Source organism: Choloepus didactylus, chromosome 15 (assembly GCF_015220235.1).
Source record: "Choloepus didactylus isolate mChoDid1 chromosome 15, mChoDid1.pri, whole genome shotgun sequence".
In the NCBI taxonomy this organism is placed as follows: Eukaryota; Metazoa; Chordata; class Mammalia; order Pilosa; family Megalonychidae; genus Choloepus; species Choloepus didactylus.
Genome location: NC_051321.1, coordinates 73,373,959 through 73,388,982, shown reverse-complemented (window position 1 = coordinate 73,388,982; position 15,024 = coordinate 73,373,959). Strand labels below are relative to the sequence as shown.

Genomic DNA, 15,024 nt, shown 5'->3' with positions numbered 1-15,024 from the left:
CTTTGTAAACAGGGATGCAGACCCAGCTTGCCAGTATAAAGTTGTGATTTAGGATCTCGATTTGCACAATGGCTTCCCAAAGCATCCCATTTCTCCCTAAATTAAAAGAGTTCCAGTTTGCTTTTTTTTCTTTTCCTAAATGCAAGGGGGTGACAGGGAGAATATTACTGCACCTCTTTTCAATTTTCCTGTGAAATATAAAGACTCTTTAATATTTCACAAAGTTTCTCCAGCTCCCAGTGGGAGTCCATGCTGGGTAATGTTTGCTAATTTCCAACAACAAAACTAGACACACAACACGGGTAAATTACCTGACCCTTTCCGTTTTAATGAGACAACAAGGATTTCGTGAAGTGATGTTGTTTCACTGGTTAATGGTGTCAGCAGTGTCGTAATTGTGGGTTGAGACGCGTTAGCTGAACAACCACATGTAGAAAGAGCTTTCTCTCAACAAATCCTTTGGAGACTAGAACTATATTATCATTAAGCCTTTGTCATTTGCATGCTGCTAATCACTTACTTTATTATCCCATGTATCCATTGTCTTTCTTTAATTGCTCTTTAAATTAAAATTAAAAATAGTTCTAAAGCCCACAATGGCTGGGATAGCATCTTGATTATGAAGATAACTTCAAGAAAATGGAAGGATGGTAATATATTGCTGAGATTATGAGAATCCCACAGTTCTGCACCGTGCCTGACAGCCTCGGGGGCCTAATTGTGATGGTTTCTCTTCCTTTCCCATACTGTTTGTTTAATAAATGGTTATTTATGGCCTTTTTGGCCATTATAGCAACTCTAGAGAAAGTATATCCATCTCATTGGTTTGGGCACTGAATTTTCATTCTCTGGGCACAAGTACAAAACTGGGTTGAAAGGCAGAATCTGCAGGAAACTCGTGAGGGCCTCAGAAAAGAAACTTGTGATTCCCCACTTGCTAGTTTAGTCTCTGCAAGTGTCCTTTTAAAACCGGAGGTAAGGAAAGAGACGTGAATTTCAGTCATCCCCATTGTAGGGATGAAGAAACCGTGGTCCAGAGCGGTTGCCATGACTACGAGCTCACAGCAGGGAGTAACCTCAGATTGTGAGTGAGTGGAGTGGATGCAGGACTCCTGGGCACTCCCAAGGGAGGAGATGGTGGCCTCCCTGTCACTGTGGTGTGCAAGCTACAGGCTGTCACATGTCTCTTGTGTGTATCTCTTGTATGCACTTACCGCTGCGTGTTCTCAATACAGACTTCGTGGGAGAATACTGGAAGAGAGAGTTTGTGTCTTCCACTTCCTTAAGAAAGCAACCCCATGGACTTTGCATTCTGCAGTCATTTCTGGAATATTCAGTGACTAAACTGAGAATTTTCATGGAGGCCAATTTTATGTATGATTCCCCAGCATGAAGATCATAGGTTTATGAGAACCGGAGTGGACTTGGGGTGTTACCCTGTCTGCCTCATGAAACAGATGGGGAAACTGAGTTGGGATAAGATGTTGAATCCCTCTCAGTTCTCACAGATAGTTAGGGATGATCTAAGGCTAAAACATCATTTGATTCTGTGTCCAGTTGTCTGTCAGCATGACCAGCCCATTTTTGACCTAATACAGAAACCAAGATGATGATGATGATGGTGATGACAATGATGATGATGATGTTAGTGCTTATAAAGTAATTACTGTGTGTCAGGCACTATGGTAAACTGTTTAACTAGACTATTATTAACTCATTTATTCTCTAAAACCTACCAATGTATTTCCTATTTTGTAGAGGAGGAAACTGAGGAACAGAGTTTAAGCAAATTGCCCCAGATCACAAGGCTAGAAGCTGAAAGAGGCAGAATTCAGGCAGTCTCTCTCTCGAGTTCAAGTTCTTCTCCACAACTTTATGGCTGATTTCAGGTCTTAATTCTGCTGTGAACAGAGCTGCTCAAAATCAAACTAGCACAATCAACTTCTTCTTTAGGAAAAAAAATAAAATAAACACACACACACACACATATGTATATATTATGGCTATCTGATCCCAAGATCTGAGATTCCAGTTATGTATTTATCTACCAGTATAAACATATAATAGGAAAAGGTAGCACAACATTGTGAATTCCATTAACATCACTGAAACATATCTGAATATGATTAAAAGGGAAATGTTAGATTGTATATGTGGTAACAAAATAAAAATTTTCAAAAAATCCATGGAACTATACTACCCAAACAGTGAACCCTAAGTTAACCATGGACTTTAATCAATAGTACAATTATAAAGCTCTGCCATCATCACTTGTAACAGATGTTCCACACCAATGCAAGACGTTGGTGATGGGTTGGTATATAGGAATCCTGTTAATTTATGCATGATTATTCTGTAAATCCACAACTTCTCTAATAAAGAAAAAACACTTAAAGCAGTTAAAATGCACTCACAGGGCTATCAAATGTTTGGACCCTCCACCCATATCTAGGCCAGGCATCCTGTCTCTGTACCTTTCAGAGACAGCTGGTGGAGAGTTGTAGGTGATGGGGCACTGCTTTTCCTGAATTGCATGGTAATGCCTTGGATTGCTTGGCAAATCCATCTCTTACAGCTACTTAGCTTTCTGTGTGCTTAAGATATGGATGTTTTCTTTTGCCTGTGATTTCGTAGCTCTGGCTTTTGCGACGCTGGCCATTGGTTCCCATTAAAGCAAACAACTGGAGCCCATTTGGCATTTGGTGTTTTAAATGTAAAAACACATTTGAATTACATGACAAATATTGGAAAACAAAGCCCAAAGCACCGTGAACATAAAGAAACTATTTATAACATAAACTGTTTATAATGTAAAGGTGGTTACATTTTCAGTCAATCTGTCACTTTAATGAGCTCCGCATTTCTTTGATTAATGCTTACTAATGGCAGAAAAAAAATGTTGATGTAATGGAAAGAAAATGGTATATAGTCTAGGCAGCATGAGGGCGGTTTTCTGCGTGTTTTATTAGTACCCGCTTCGTCTCACTATCTCGCGATGTGTATGTCTGCCTTTTTCCCTGGCATAGTAGGCCTCTAGTTTACTGGAAATGTGATCTGGTAGGAAAGAAGATCCCATGTTAGTGTTAGTGGCAAAACACCCTTTGTCCTCTGATAGTGACAGCAAAGAAGAAGGTTCTCAGCATAGGAAATAAGAATTAGTAATGATGATGATAAAGAAAAGCCTGACCCTGCCATCCTGAAATGAGGAATCCAATAGGTAAGGAGAAAAAAGAGAGAGAGAGAAAAGTAGACACAGAGCATTTAAGCCAAGAGTAATTAGTACAGTTTAAAGTAGTCAGTGAAGGAGATGAAAAATGTACCATGAAGAAAATAAATGAGGGGGAGAAGTTAGTCAAGGCAGGCTTCCTGGAAGAGGCAGTGCAGGAGCAGGAACCGAGCTGGGGAAGAAAAGAGGGGACAGTGATTCCGAGGTGAGTAAGGCTTGGGGGGGCTGGAATGGGGACCAGCAAGTGCCACTCCCCTTGTGAGTGGGGCACCAGGCCTGGCTGCCCTCCCCCCTAACTGTACCCAGAGCTCTGTGGGCTTTGGCGAGCTCTTCCCCACCACATCAGCACGTAGCTGCCTTCTCTCAGAGATTGTGAGTGGCCCTTAAAAAATGGTATGAGGGAAGATAGCAGTGAACTTGGACCTGTGAAAACTCTTTCTCGGCCCTGTTCTTCTAAAGTCCATTTACCCTGTAACCTTGGACTAGTCACTTCCCCTCTCAGAGCCTAAACTTCACCATCTGCAATATCAGGTGGCTGCTCAAAAAACCTTTAGAATCTTTATAGCCCTAACAAACTGTGTCCATCCACCATATCGACCAATTGTTCTCAGCCCACAGAGCTCACTCAAGGTTTTGGGCTTTCCAGGGTTTTTTTTCTGTTTTCAATTTATAATTTTTATATTTTTCCCCATCACACAAGTGAACCATGCTCATTTTAGAAAACTTAGCAACTGCCTGTAAGCAAAAAGAAGGAAATATACATTACCTATAATTTTACCACTCAGACATAAGAAAGCTGACATATTAGACTTATTTCTGTAGATTATAAATGCTTTCCCCCTCATAAATAGACTAAACATACTAATTGGTAACCTGTATTTTTCCACAAGTATTTTGTCATGACCAATTTTCCATGTCATTATGTATTTTTCTGTTATTTTTAGGGGAAGCATGAGTAATTAATCAGTTTCCTAAAATTGGATATTCATGTTGTTTTCAATTTAACATTTTTATTAATAACCATGAATGAATATTGTAGCCAATTCTTTTATCTAAGGAAATTGTAACTGTTCACGTATTTTTGGAAATGAAATTGCTTAGGCCAAAAGGTGTGTAAAATTTTATGTCATTTTCATAAATCCAAAGTAAGTATGTCTGATTTTTAAGTTGCAAGATGAAATAGGAGGGGGTCAAGAGTAAATTGAGAAATTACGGGAAATTTACTATGACACTATGAGCCGTTGGACAAATGAAGACATTAGACCGGGTAATGTTTCTTTCCAAATCTGTGGGTTTCAGTTGTGTTCGAGTTGTGACTAGCTATTTTCTTTCCTTCCTTCCTTCCTTCCTTCCCTTCCTTCTCTCCTTCCCTCATTTCCTTCCTTCCTTCCTTGTTTCCTCCCTCCCTGCCTTCCTCCTTCCCTAACTTCCTTCCTTCCTTTCTTCCTTCTTTTGTTGTTTAAAGGGACTTTTTTAAAATAAAGCATCTACAATAACCAACCCCTCTGGGAGACAGATACTAGACAGTCAGCTGTTTAACAAACGAGACTGTTGCTTGGAGAAACAACTCTTGCAAATATATTTGTCTCATGAGTGTGAGATTTGTCTGAGTGCTGAATATTTCTTAAGATGCTTAATGGGCAAATAGCTATAGAGAGTTTTTGTTTGGGAGTTTGGTTAAATTTGGTGGGTTTGGTTCAGACCCAAAACAAATTCTAAGAAGGATGAAACATTTTACACAGGGTATAGAGCCAGTTCCCCAACATGCTAATCAAAATGTACCAGTAAAAACGTCAGTTACCTATTATAAATAGAAATAAGTGGAGAAGGTGGTTATGTACCTAGGTCTGGTCCCTGGCCAGTGGAATTGAGCAGGAAACTTTGAATGAAGATGCAATCATGGATTTTTAGTAAAAGTCAGACATGCATGAACCATTTCACCAAGAAAAGGACAGAGATTTTTCTCAGTTACTGTATTAGTCAGGACAGTTTGGTTGCAAGTGATAGAAATCCAACTCAAAGAGGCTTAAATATAAAAGGAATTTACTGATATAACTGGGGTACCCTTGGCTTCAGTGAAGTGTAGATACAGGAGCTTATATGATGTCAGAGATCCATCTTGATCTCTTGGCTTCATTTGCCCGGTTTCCATTCACCCTGTGGTGGGCTAAATGGTCACTAGCAGCCCCATGCTAACATCTTTCTGGCTTCACAACCACAGCCTCTTTAACAACTTTTACACAATGTCCTGGGGAGGCACAGCCCCAGACCCACCTCTAAGCAGTGGTGTGGCCAGGATGATGGAGGACCATCTTGCTGGCCTTCTGAAGTCAGACCGCCTGGCTTCATGTTGTCAGTCTGTGGCCAGAGTGGGGACAGGGCTGGCCCCCCACCGAGCACTGTGGACTGGGTTCCTCATGTGGAGTCAAAGGTGGACGATAACCACAGTTGTCAACTCTACTATACCGGTTCTGCCACTAACCAGCTCCATGACCTTGGATATAGTATCTTCTCCTCTCTGACCTTCAGTCTCTTCTTCTGCAAAACTGAGGGATGGATTAGAGGATTTTCAGAGTGCTTGCATCTCTAACATAGAATGATTGGTAAAGGGGCAAAAGAGATCCAATGATGTGGTTCAGGTTTCACAGAATTGTCTACTTACAATATATCTAAGCTCTGTCTTTAGACTCAGGGCAGAAGTCATTTGTCAGCTCTGGTTTCTCTCCTATGCGCAGGGTTTATTTGGCATAAAGCAGATAACCACACAGTCAAAAGCAAAACTGACAGGGGAGTTTCCCCCTTTCCCTCCCCAACACTGACCTCCAGCACACTGTAGGGGCCTGCTGCTACTTCAGGCTCCTACGTAGAAAGTGTCTAGTTGCAGGACCCTTTGGGCAGCCTTGGTAAATAATCTTTTTTTATTGAGTCAACACTGGTCAGCTGCTTGGCCTTCCTGACTCCAAGCCTCCACCTTTGTGGGAAGCCACTGAAAACTACTGTGACAAAATATTACAAGGTTAAACTGATTTTTTTTTTTCTCCCCTTGGCCAAATCTGTCTTGCAGTCTTTTCCAAAAATCTATTTCCAAATCACCCCTGTTCTCATGGATTTTTTTCCCCTACAAGTTAAAAAGCAATTCTGCTTCTATACATAGACTTTTCTTTACTTCAGCTGCTGAAGAATTTGTTGGAATACATACTGCAAAAATGAATGCTATGGCTATTATTGTAGTTGCTCTGGGGAGCTATTCAGATGCCTCATTTATTGGAGCTTAATAGATTAAAAGTCCAAATTGAGTCTCATGATATAAGCCTAATCAGGTTCTAATCTGCATAATTTTCCCATAAGCAGCGCTGGGAAATTTGGATAATTTATGTTTCAGTAGTTGCCAATCATGTGTTAAATAGCATTGTTGCATTTACTTATCAAAACATTTTTATTGATCTTCACTTCAGCTGACATTTGGCTTTGGGATTTTTTTTTCCCCCTGGCATTAACAGGAAATTTAATTTACTTCATAGGTGATGTAATATGAGATGTTTCTCTTGATTTTAACATGTCTTTATGGATCATTTTTAACAGTGATCTTTCCCTTTTACAACTTCATATTGAATACCTGTCTCAGCAAACCTAGATGACTCGGACTAATTTATTTCCCTAGATTAACGTAGCATATGGATTTCTAACCATCATTTATATGCACACAATAAAAGATAATTTGGCCCACCATTTGAACCGGTTCCTTTATGTTAAATCCCTGGGGGTTGAAGGAAGAGGCACTTACCTTCACTTCTCCATCTATTCCAGCGGAGGTGATGGATAAGAACTTCCCTCTCCCTCTCTCCCCAGCAAGGCTTGGGGATTTAACTAGGGAAGATTTGGAAAGTGCTTTGTGTTTCCCCCATGGAAAAGCACTGTAATAAAGCATTTATTATACGTACTGAATTGTGCGTGCTGCCGTGCCAAAGCAAGGTAGACACCGCTACAGTGCTTCCCGTTTGTTCTCTGCTATTGTTTAAAAGCGAAAACTATAAAAAAGTAAGACTGGCTCAGGCCTCAGACTCGCTTGCCAGGGTTGGTTTGTGAAAATGGCTCTCCCCCACACAGGGGTGGCAGCTTGGTGTGCAATTACTCTGAAATCAGGCTGCCCGGCTGCAGCTTCCAGATCTGCTGCTTAACGACTGGGTACACTTCAGCAAATTACTTGACCATTGTGAACCGTATTTTCCACATCTACAAAATGGGAATATTAACATGCCCTAATGCATAAGGCTTTTACGAGGGATATATAAGGTGGCCCACGTAAAAGCCCTTAGCACAGATCCGGCACATAAGAAGAAGAAATATGGTGTGGTGGTTTAGAAGAGACTCGAACCATGCCTGGTTTCCTAGATATCCGCCTGTGGCCAAGTTCTTTAACTTCTCTTTCCTTGAATTTCCTCATCTGTAAAATAGTTGTATCTACATAGGATGGTTTTGAGACTAGAGAAATTATTACGTGAACAAAAGAATTTTTCTACATAGGATGGTTTTGAGACTAGAGAAATTATTAAGAATTAATAAGACTAGAGAATTATTAAGAACAAAAGAATTTAGTATGTTGTAAGCACACAATAAATATACCTGTTATTAAGTTATATCCAAATCTTCTTCTTCATTTTCAATTACCTTAATCCATCTACATCTAGAACATTCTTACCTTTGCTTTGTGTTCCATAAGGAGCTTGACATGTAGTCTTTCTAATTTTCTAATGTGTTCATGTCCCCTTTACAGTGGAACTCTTTTCTAGTCATTCGCTCTGGTAGATCCTGTCTGAACCACGGCCTTTCTTCATTTGAAACCACATGCTACCTCTTGAATGCTATACATGTATGCACATATGTAGCAGGTACCCAAAAGAGGTTATGAAAAATGAAACGATCATTTTCTTGTTATTCTTTGACTTGTTAGGAATGGGTCAGATGTTTGCACTAAATTCTTCAATTCCAAGCCATCCCAAATGAAACACCCTTGCCTGCACATGTAACTAAGGGGCGCTTAACCTTCCAGTAACTTCAATGGCAGAGACCCAGTAGTTCCAGCCCCTGGAATAATCAATAGCATGAAAAGAACATCAGCCACTGCTGATTTCATTCAGCTGAACCCAACATGGCAGGATATGACTGAGGATGCTAATACTGGGAAAGAATTTCAGGGAAGATTGAGGACTTTCAGGAGTCTCAGAAACAAATGAACAAAGTTCGTGCACCCAAATCATAAAGGGGTAATTTAGGGCTAGAAAAGAGAAGGCTTTAGAGAAACTCTGACGTTGTTATAAGGAAATAAATACCTGTTTTAGATAAAGATGGGCTACCATACTTGTTTCGTAAAAGGCATTGTACTAAATGTTTTGCATACAGTATTTCATGTATCCTCACAGCTGCCCTGTGTAGTCAGTACTTTCATTTTATAGATGAAGAATCAGAGGCTTGCAGAGATTTGAGGAAATGCTCACAGTTGCATGACTCATAAGTGGATGTGCCAGAATTTGAACCCAAGCCACTCAAAGACATAGAAACAGTCTCTGGCCTGAATACAGCAAACGGAGTGAGAATGCCTGCACTTAAGGCATTATCCTCATGTCAGATGAATGCAACGTAACGTAAATCCAGTTAAATCTTCCACCTAGAATTGGAGTGGGGGTGGCCTTCAGTTTAAGGAGTAAAGGGTAGTCTTTGGCAGTCAGTTTTAGTGCAAAACTTGGCTCCCCTCCCCCCCATCTCCATGCTGCATGAGATTTAAATTTTAATTTTTTTCCTGATTGAGAAATTTTCATTCCATCTCTCTACTGCCAACATTCTTAGTCATTTTCTCTGGCAAAATAAGTGGTTGTTTTTAAAAATTAGTTTCCTGAGTGTTGGTTTAACTAAGGAAAGGAGTGTTGCCTCCCTTTTCAGTATTCTGTAGCTAGAGATTAGGATCCCTGGAATATATTCTGTGTGCCAATGGATTTCATATGCAGAGCTGGAATGCGTTTTGCATAGTTCAACTAAAGGTATACCCGCTCCTGTAACCATTGGGGTTGGGGGGGATGGGGCAGGGCAGGAGGCAAGACAATTAGGAACCTGGACAGAATTTAGAGCTGTCCCTTCATCATCTGCTGCTATGATGAGTCAGGTTAGACGCCATCAAAGGGCACCTAAGGCCAGATGCCCCAACCCATCCGACACAAGGATCAGAGCTTCTACTCCCTCCAAGGTTGTTTAGAGAATCTGGGTCAGCCTTGCCATTTCAACCATGATTTCCCCATATTAGGATCTCTAAGGAAGAACATACCTTTTCATGGGGGAAAAAAAAAAAAAAGCTGAAATCTATTTCTTTTGTCTTTGCCTTCTGCTCTAAATGGGAGACTTCAAAGTAGTGAAATAAAAGGAGACATCGCTGGTGAAGTTTCCATGCCAACAAAAGCATCCCCTTCTTGGGGTCACTCGTAGGGGAGAGAAGGCCCTTTGGGGGAGAGCTGTACTTGGACAGCCACCATGGTTTGTCAGTTGCGGATGCTAATGGAACCGAGCTTGGTGACTGAAGGAGAAAATGGAATATGAAAGCAAAATGAAAGAGGATGATGAGGCAAGCATGTCATTTCTAAATGAAGGTTTCATGCAAAGGAATTGAGACTTTTCATGGCCGAAAATGGAATCTTTAAATAGGATACAATAAAAGGAAGCTTTGGCTTGTTGCAGGTTCTGTAATGAAATACAGCTTTCCTAATACCCTGTGACCTGCATTTCTCCCTGCTTTATGGGTGCTATTCCTTGACGTACAAACCCGTATTTTCTCAAGTCAGCGTCTGATGATGGATGTCAAAATACAGGCCATGTATTATGCATATAGCATTACCGATTTAAGGTGTTTACTTGTCAAGTTTAAGAAATTCAAAAACGTCACATCCACTGAATCTGCACAGCTGTCACTTGCAGTTTTTCATGCCTTTGAATGAAACTTCTGATGAAAACAGTTTAGTTTTCCTCTTTGCTATTCCAGGGGAAAAAACAGCTAGTATTTAAAATGCGTGTTCTTGGTTATGTGGTTGAAGAGCACACATTCCAAACTTTAGAGAGATGGACACTATGCCGCCTTTCAAAATGACTTGCCCTGTTCCCAGCATTTTAACATAAAGAATAAAAGTAAGAGTAATCAGGGAAAGAATAGTAAATAAAACTTCTCATTCTGAAAGTATGGCTTTCAGTGGTATAAAATGTATACACAGGAGAAGGAAAATATGGAAACACATTTACATTTTTCTGGCATTTCATACATTATGCACCTCCCAAACAACGGGCAATTATTGAGCACTTGTCATTTCATTCCTGATAGGTAAAGTTTCACACATAGTCAAAATGCCAGGTTCAAACCAATCTTGTCATGTTACTGGAGAGCGAGTGAAGAATCCGGTTACATCATCTATTTGGAGTTTTGTCCTAGGAAGCTGAGCAAGTGACTTTGAACCTGTTAGTCCCTAATTTGTTGATAAGCACATGTAGTGACCCATCAAGGGCAAAGAAGAGAAACCAAAGTGAATGTGAACGTGTACCTGTCTATCCTCTGAGGGGGTGGGCGAACAGCTGGCCCTGCAGCCAGTGTTGAGCTGATGGTACCATTTGCCATATACTTCACTTGGTAAAAGTAATTTTCACCAAATAAATGTGTGAGGTAGATACATTTGTGAAATAGAGAGTTTGGTACTTTCCAAGGTGTTCCGGGTCTCTATGCAATATCCTCAAAGAAGCAGTCATTCAGCTGGGATGATTTCTCACCCTCGTGAAACCCGAAGTTGTTGGTTGGACCAAGCTCGTCCTGTTATGGACTTGGAACTGGGAACTGGGGCACGAGAGACAAAGAAGCCCAAGCTGCCAACATTGAAGCCAAGCAGGCTGCTTTCCAATTGTCCTGTGTCCACACCCATCTCATGAGATCTGTGTTGGGCACACTGGGAAGTTCAGGGGGTCCACCCTGAGCAGAGGACATGTGCATCTGCCAGGATGATTTCAGTTGCAAGTAAAGACAATTCCTCAGTTTGGCTTAAGCAAAAAGAAAAACCTCATAAAGTAAGAAATCATGAGGTATGCTGGTTACAGGGCTCTTTGCTTCAGGAACTCAAAGACGGTTCTTTTTGTCATTCCATCAGCAAATCTCATTAAGTTACCTTTGTCCTCAGCTGGTAGCCATCCTAGTGGCAAGAGGACTGCCACACTTCCAGGCTCTGCAGGCATGCAGTACAATGTCCAGTGGATTAAAAGAAAATCTCTTGCTATTTGTTTCATGTTAAGGGCAAGGAAATGTTTCCTGGAAGCCCCCAACCAAATTTGTTCCCCATGTTCTACTGGCCAGAATTGTGTAAAAAAAAAAAAAAAAAAAAACGGACTTAAGTCACTCACTGGCAAGAGGATAAGCAATCAAGTGGTTTAATATAATAGATGGACAGTCAGGATAGGCCAGGTTATGCTGTGGTAACAAAAACAAAACCCAGCTCTTAGTGGCTTTAAGCAACATTTAATTCTTTGTCACTCAGAAGGCTTTTTGGGGTTCTATGTGACTCTCCTGGGCTGCTGCTCAGCCTTTGTCTCCGTAGTACCTGTTTTTCCACAGTTGCCATGGCCTGCAACGAGAGAGGTGGCAAGCCAAGCACCAGACACTAAATACTTGTACCAGAAGTGCTACACGTTGGTTCTGTTCACTTTTCCTGGGTCAGGGCATTTCATATGTCACATGGACATATCTAACTTCAAGGAGGCTGAGAGGTCCAGTCCTCCTGTGTAGCTGGAAGGAGAAGGGAACCAAAATCTGTGAACAAGATGAAATAATTGGTGTAGAGTCTGGATTTTTTAGAGAACTATCACAGTGAGTTAGAATTGTTTATAACACTCTCCTACTTTGTCCTTCTAAAAGATAACTCATCAGAGTTCATCCTGGGGTGACTCATAAGGTAACATCCGGGAGAATCTGAATATACTTTCATTATTTCCAAATGTTGCACTTGGCTAATTTTTCTCCCTCCTCTCTTTTCCTCCCCCTAGGGTTCACACCTCCAGGAATGGACAGATCCTCTCCAGATAACAGCCCAGTGCATGGGATGTTACGCCAGCCATCCATCACGACTGGGGTCAACATCCCCATCATCACAGAACTAGGTAGGGAAGAATGTCCACTTCGGGGGGCTTTCTTTGCCCTTTCTTCCAGACCATGCAGGATGTGTGGCGGCTGGCCCGATTCCTAGCTCTTTCGGCCTAGCAGGCTCTGGTGGGGTTTCTTTGGGGAGAGGTCAGAGAGAAGTGTGAGTAGAAATATGGCAGATCACCGAAGGGAAAACTGATCTATCTTTCCTTTGAAATGAGTAGACAGTTTCCTTCATGCTGGTCACAGTTGTCAAAGCAGCATGAGATGATGGATTTGAGATTGGGACATATATTAGAGAAAAGGGGAGGAAAGGCAGAGTACATGTATTCTTTCTGGGGATTTGCAAGGAAAGCACCTCTTCTGAGCATTCTATTTGTATAGCTTCTGTGATCCAAATCCTTCAGTGACATACAGCCTCAGGTCTAAGGCAAACCCATTTCAGGAACTGGGCAGAAGCATTGGCCTAATGTGTAAATAGCTCTGTATTTACGCTAATCCAGTTGGACTTCTCAGCCAAAGCCCCTTTTCAGTGAATGCCAATCTGGTCCAAAATATGTTGGGGTTTTGAGGGCCATGATCATTGGCCAAAGGAATCCAACTTTTAACATATCCACGTTGCTCCCCGCTACCATTTGTAAATTTATAAAACTGCTGATTGGCCTCTTCCCCCAAAGACAGTCACAGACTTCCAATGGTCCCGGGTCCCTTTACTTTAGAATGTTTCCTCTGTTAGTCCCTCACTCTTTTCTTTTTCTGTACTTTCCTCCACTCCCTTTCCCCAATCTTTTAATGCCGTATCCAATTAGCTAAACCGGGCAAGTTGCCTTTGGTATCTGTCAATCAGGAAAAAAACAGTGGGACGCACATTCTAATGATAACTGAACTGGGTAAGAAGCACTGTTTTCCTTTACTTTGGTATCTCTTTTGTTCTGTCGTTGGTGTTTCCAACTATCATCAGCTTGTTTTGTATTTTACTGGCTGTAACGGAAAGGCTACCCTCATGGCACTGCTTTGAATGTGTTTTATTTGTGGCTCTGGTTGGAATCGACTGTCTTGTTCTGGCCTTTCTTAATGATTTTTTCCCCCACACAGCATCAGTAAACCTTTGATCACACCCATCTGACCTGGCAGTTGTTTCCAAAGCATCTTTGCTCTAATTCATTTTCTTTGCCCTGGTCCTTTTTTTTTTTAGTTTCTTTCTTCATGTGTCCCCCTGCTCTCCCGCCTTCTCCCCTTAAATTCCTCTTCCAACACACTGTCAGTTTGACTGACACATCTTCACAGCTCTCAGAGGAAGTCAGAGGAGAAATATAAAAATTTTAACATAAGAAACCTAAGACTGAGCATTCCCTCCAGCTGTTTATTTTCCTTTATTCTGACTTTATTTGCCTCTCCACTCCCCCCCTCCCACTAGGCCCTTTCTCAAAAGCTCTGGTGCTGTAGCCATAAAAGCAGCCAGCTCCTAGGAGACCCTTTCTTACTAAAGCCTGGTCTCAGGAAGGGTGCAGAGGATGAGGTTTGCAGCCACCAAGGTGCAGCCCTGCACTCTGACACCCACCCAGCTGGTTCAGAGCCCTACTCTGGGAGGTTCAGGAAGAGAAAGATCTCCTGTTGTGACTGCATCTGTCAAGCCCTTCCTTCCATGATTCACCATGTCTTGGTTAATAACTCCATGAGAGGCCCCCATCAGAGGCAGGTCTCAGGACCAGGGATCAATCTTCTAAATAGAGACAGCAGAAGTGCTGCTCAGCAGCAGCTGAGTAGAGGGGTAGGGTGCACCCACCTTCCAGTGAATCACAGATGAAACAAACACTCCATTTGCTTGGCCCCAAAATATAATTCAAAATAAGAGAGCAGGCTCTTAACACAGTAATCTTGCTTGTGAGGTGTCTAGAAACTAAGCAATAAATTGTCCACCATCCACCACTGCATTATTGTCAACATAGCAATTTATCAGGACCAAATTCACTCAGTTCAGAGAGTATTGCACTCTTTTCTGTTTCCAACAGTAGGAGAGGTGTCTTTTTTATGTTCAGAGCAGTTGGCTGAAAGCCCAGGTTTCTGACTTGCTCTTCTCAGAACCTTGAGGCCGTGAGAGACCCAGAGAGCACAAGTGGTCCAGACCATTGGTTGACAATTCATCCAGACATCCCCATGGCGGAAACCTGCAGAAGCATTTCACAGTCATTACTCCAGGAATTCCTTTTTCTATCTAGTTGGAATTCATGTGCTGCTGATTAACTGGGATATCTTGCTTGGTGATCAGTGGAAGAGGAAACAAAGGCTTTGTGCCCCAAATCTGAAGCAACAATGCAGAGGTTTGATTAGCAGGTGTTTGAAATCTCCTGAAGCACTTGTCCCTCACTGAATGTCTTCTGGATGCCAAGAGAACCTTCTATGTGTTCACGCCAACCTTAAGTTATGCCTTAAGTTCTGACTTTTCTAGTTCTCATACCACCTTTGGCAATCATACCATCTTCTGACCACTTCACCTGTCTGCATTTCTCCTATCGATATTTACCTACTTGTTCTAAGATGCATTCTGCATTACACCAGCCAGGAAAATGCCTTTAAAAACACAGAGCATCCCATAGTCAAATAAGCTTCTAAAACTGTGTAGGAGATGCCAGTCTTCATCTCT

The 15,024-nt window shown here is 41.6% G+C and overlaps 1 protein-coding gene across 37 annotated transcripts in view; it reads left to right on the top strand.

Annotated features, from left to right (window-relative positions):
- The window catches only part of KCNMA1 (potassium calcium-activated channel subfamily M alpha 1), a 769,155-nt gene that overhangs the window by 717,588 nt on the left and 36,543 nt on the right, over positions 1-15,024 (top strand). For 25 of the 37 annotated variants that reach the window (XM_037803851.1, XM_037803850.1, XM_037803849.1 and 22 more), the window contains one exon: positions 12,284-12,397. In XM_037803851.1, coding sequence (XP_037659779.1) covers positions 12,284-12,397 — 114 coding nt within the window. Of the gene's footprint in view, positions 1-12,283; positions 12,398-13,189; positions 13,271-15,024 lie in introns of all 37 variants that reach the window. The other 12 variants (XM_037803814.1, XM_037803819.1, XM_037803816.1 and 9 more) reach the window with 1 other exon arrangement.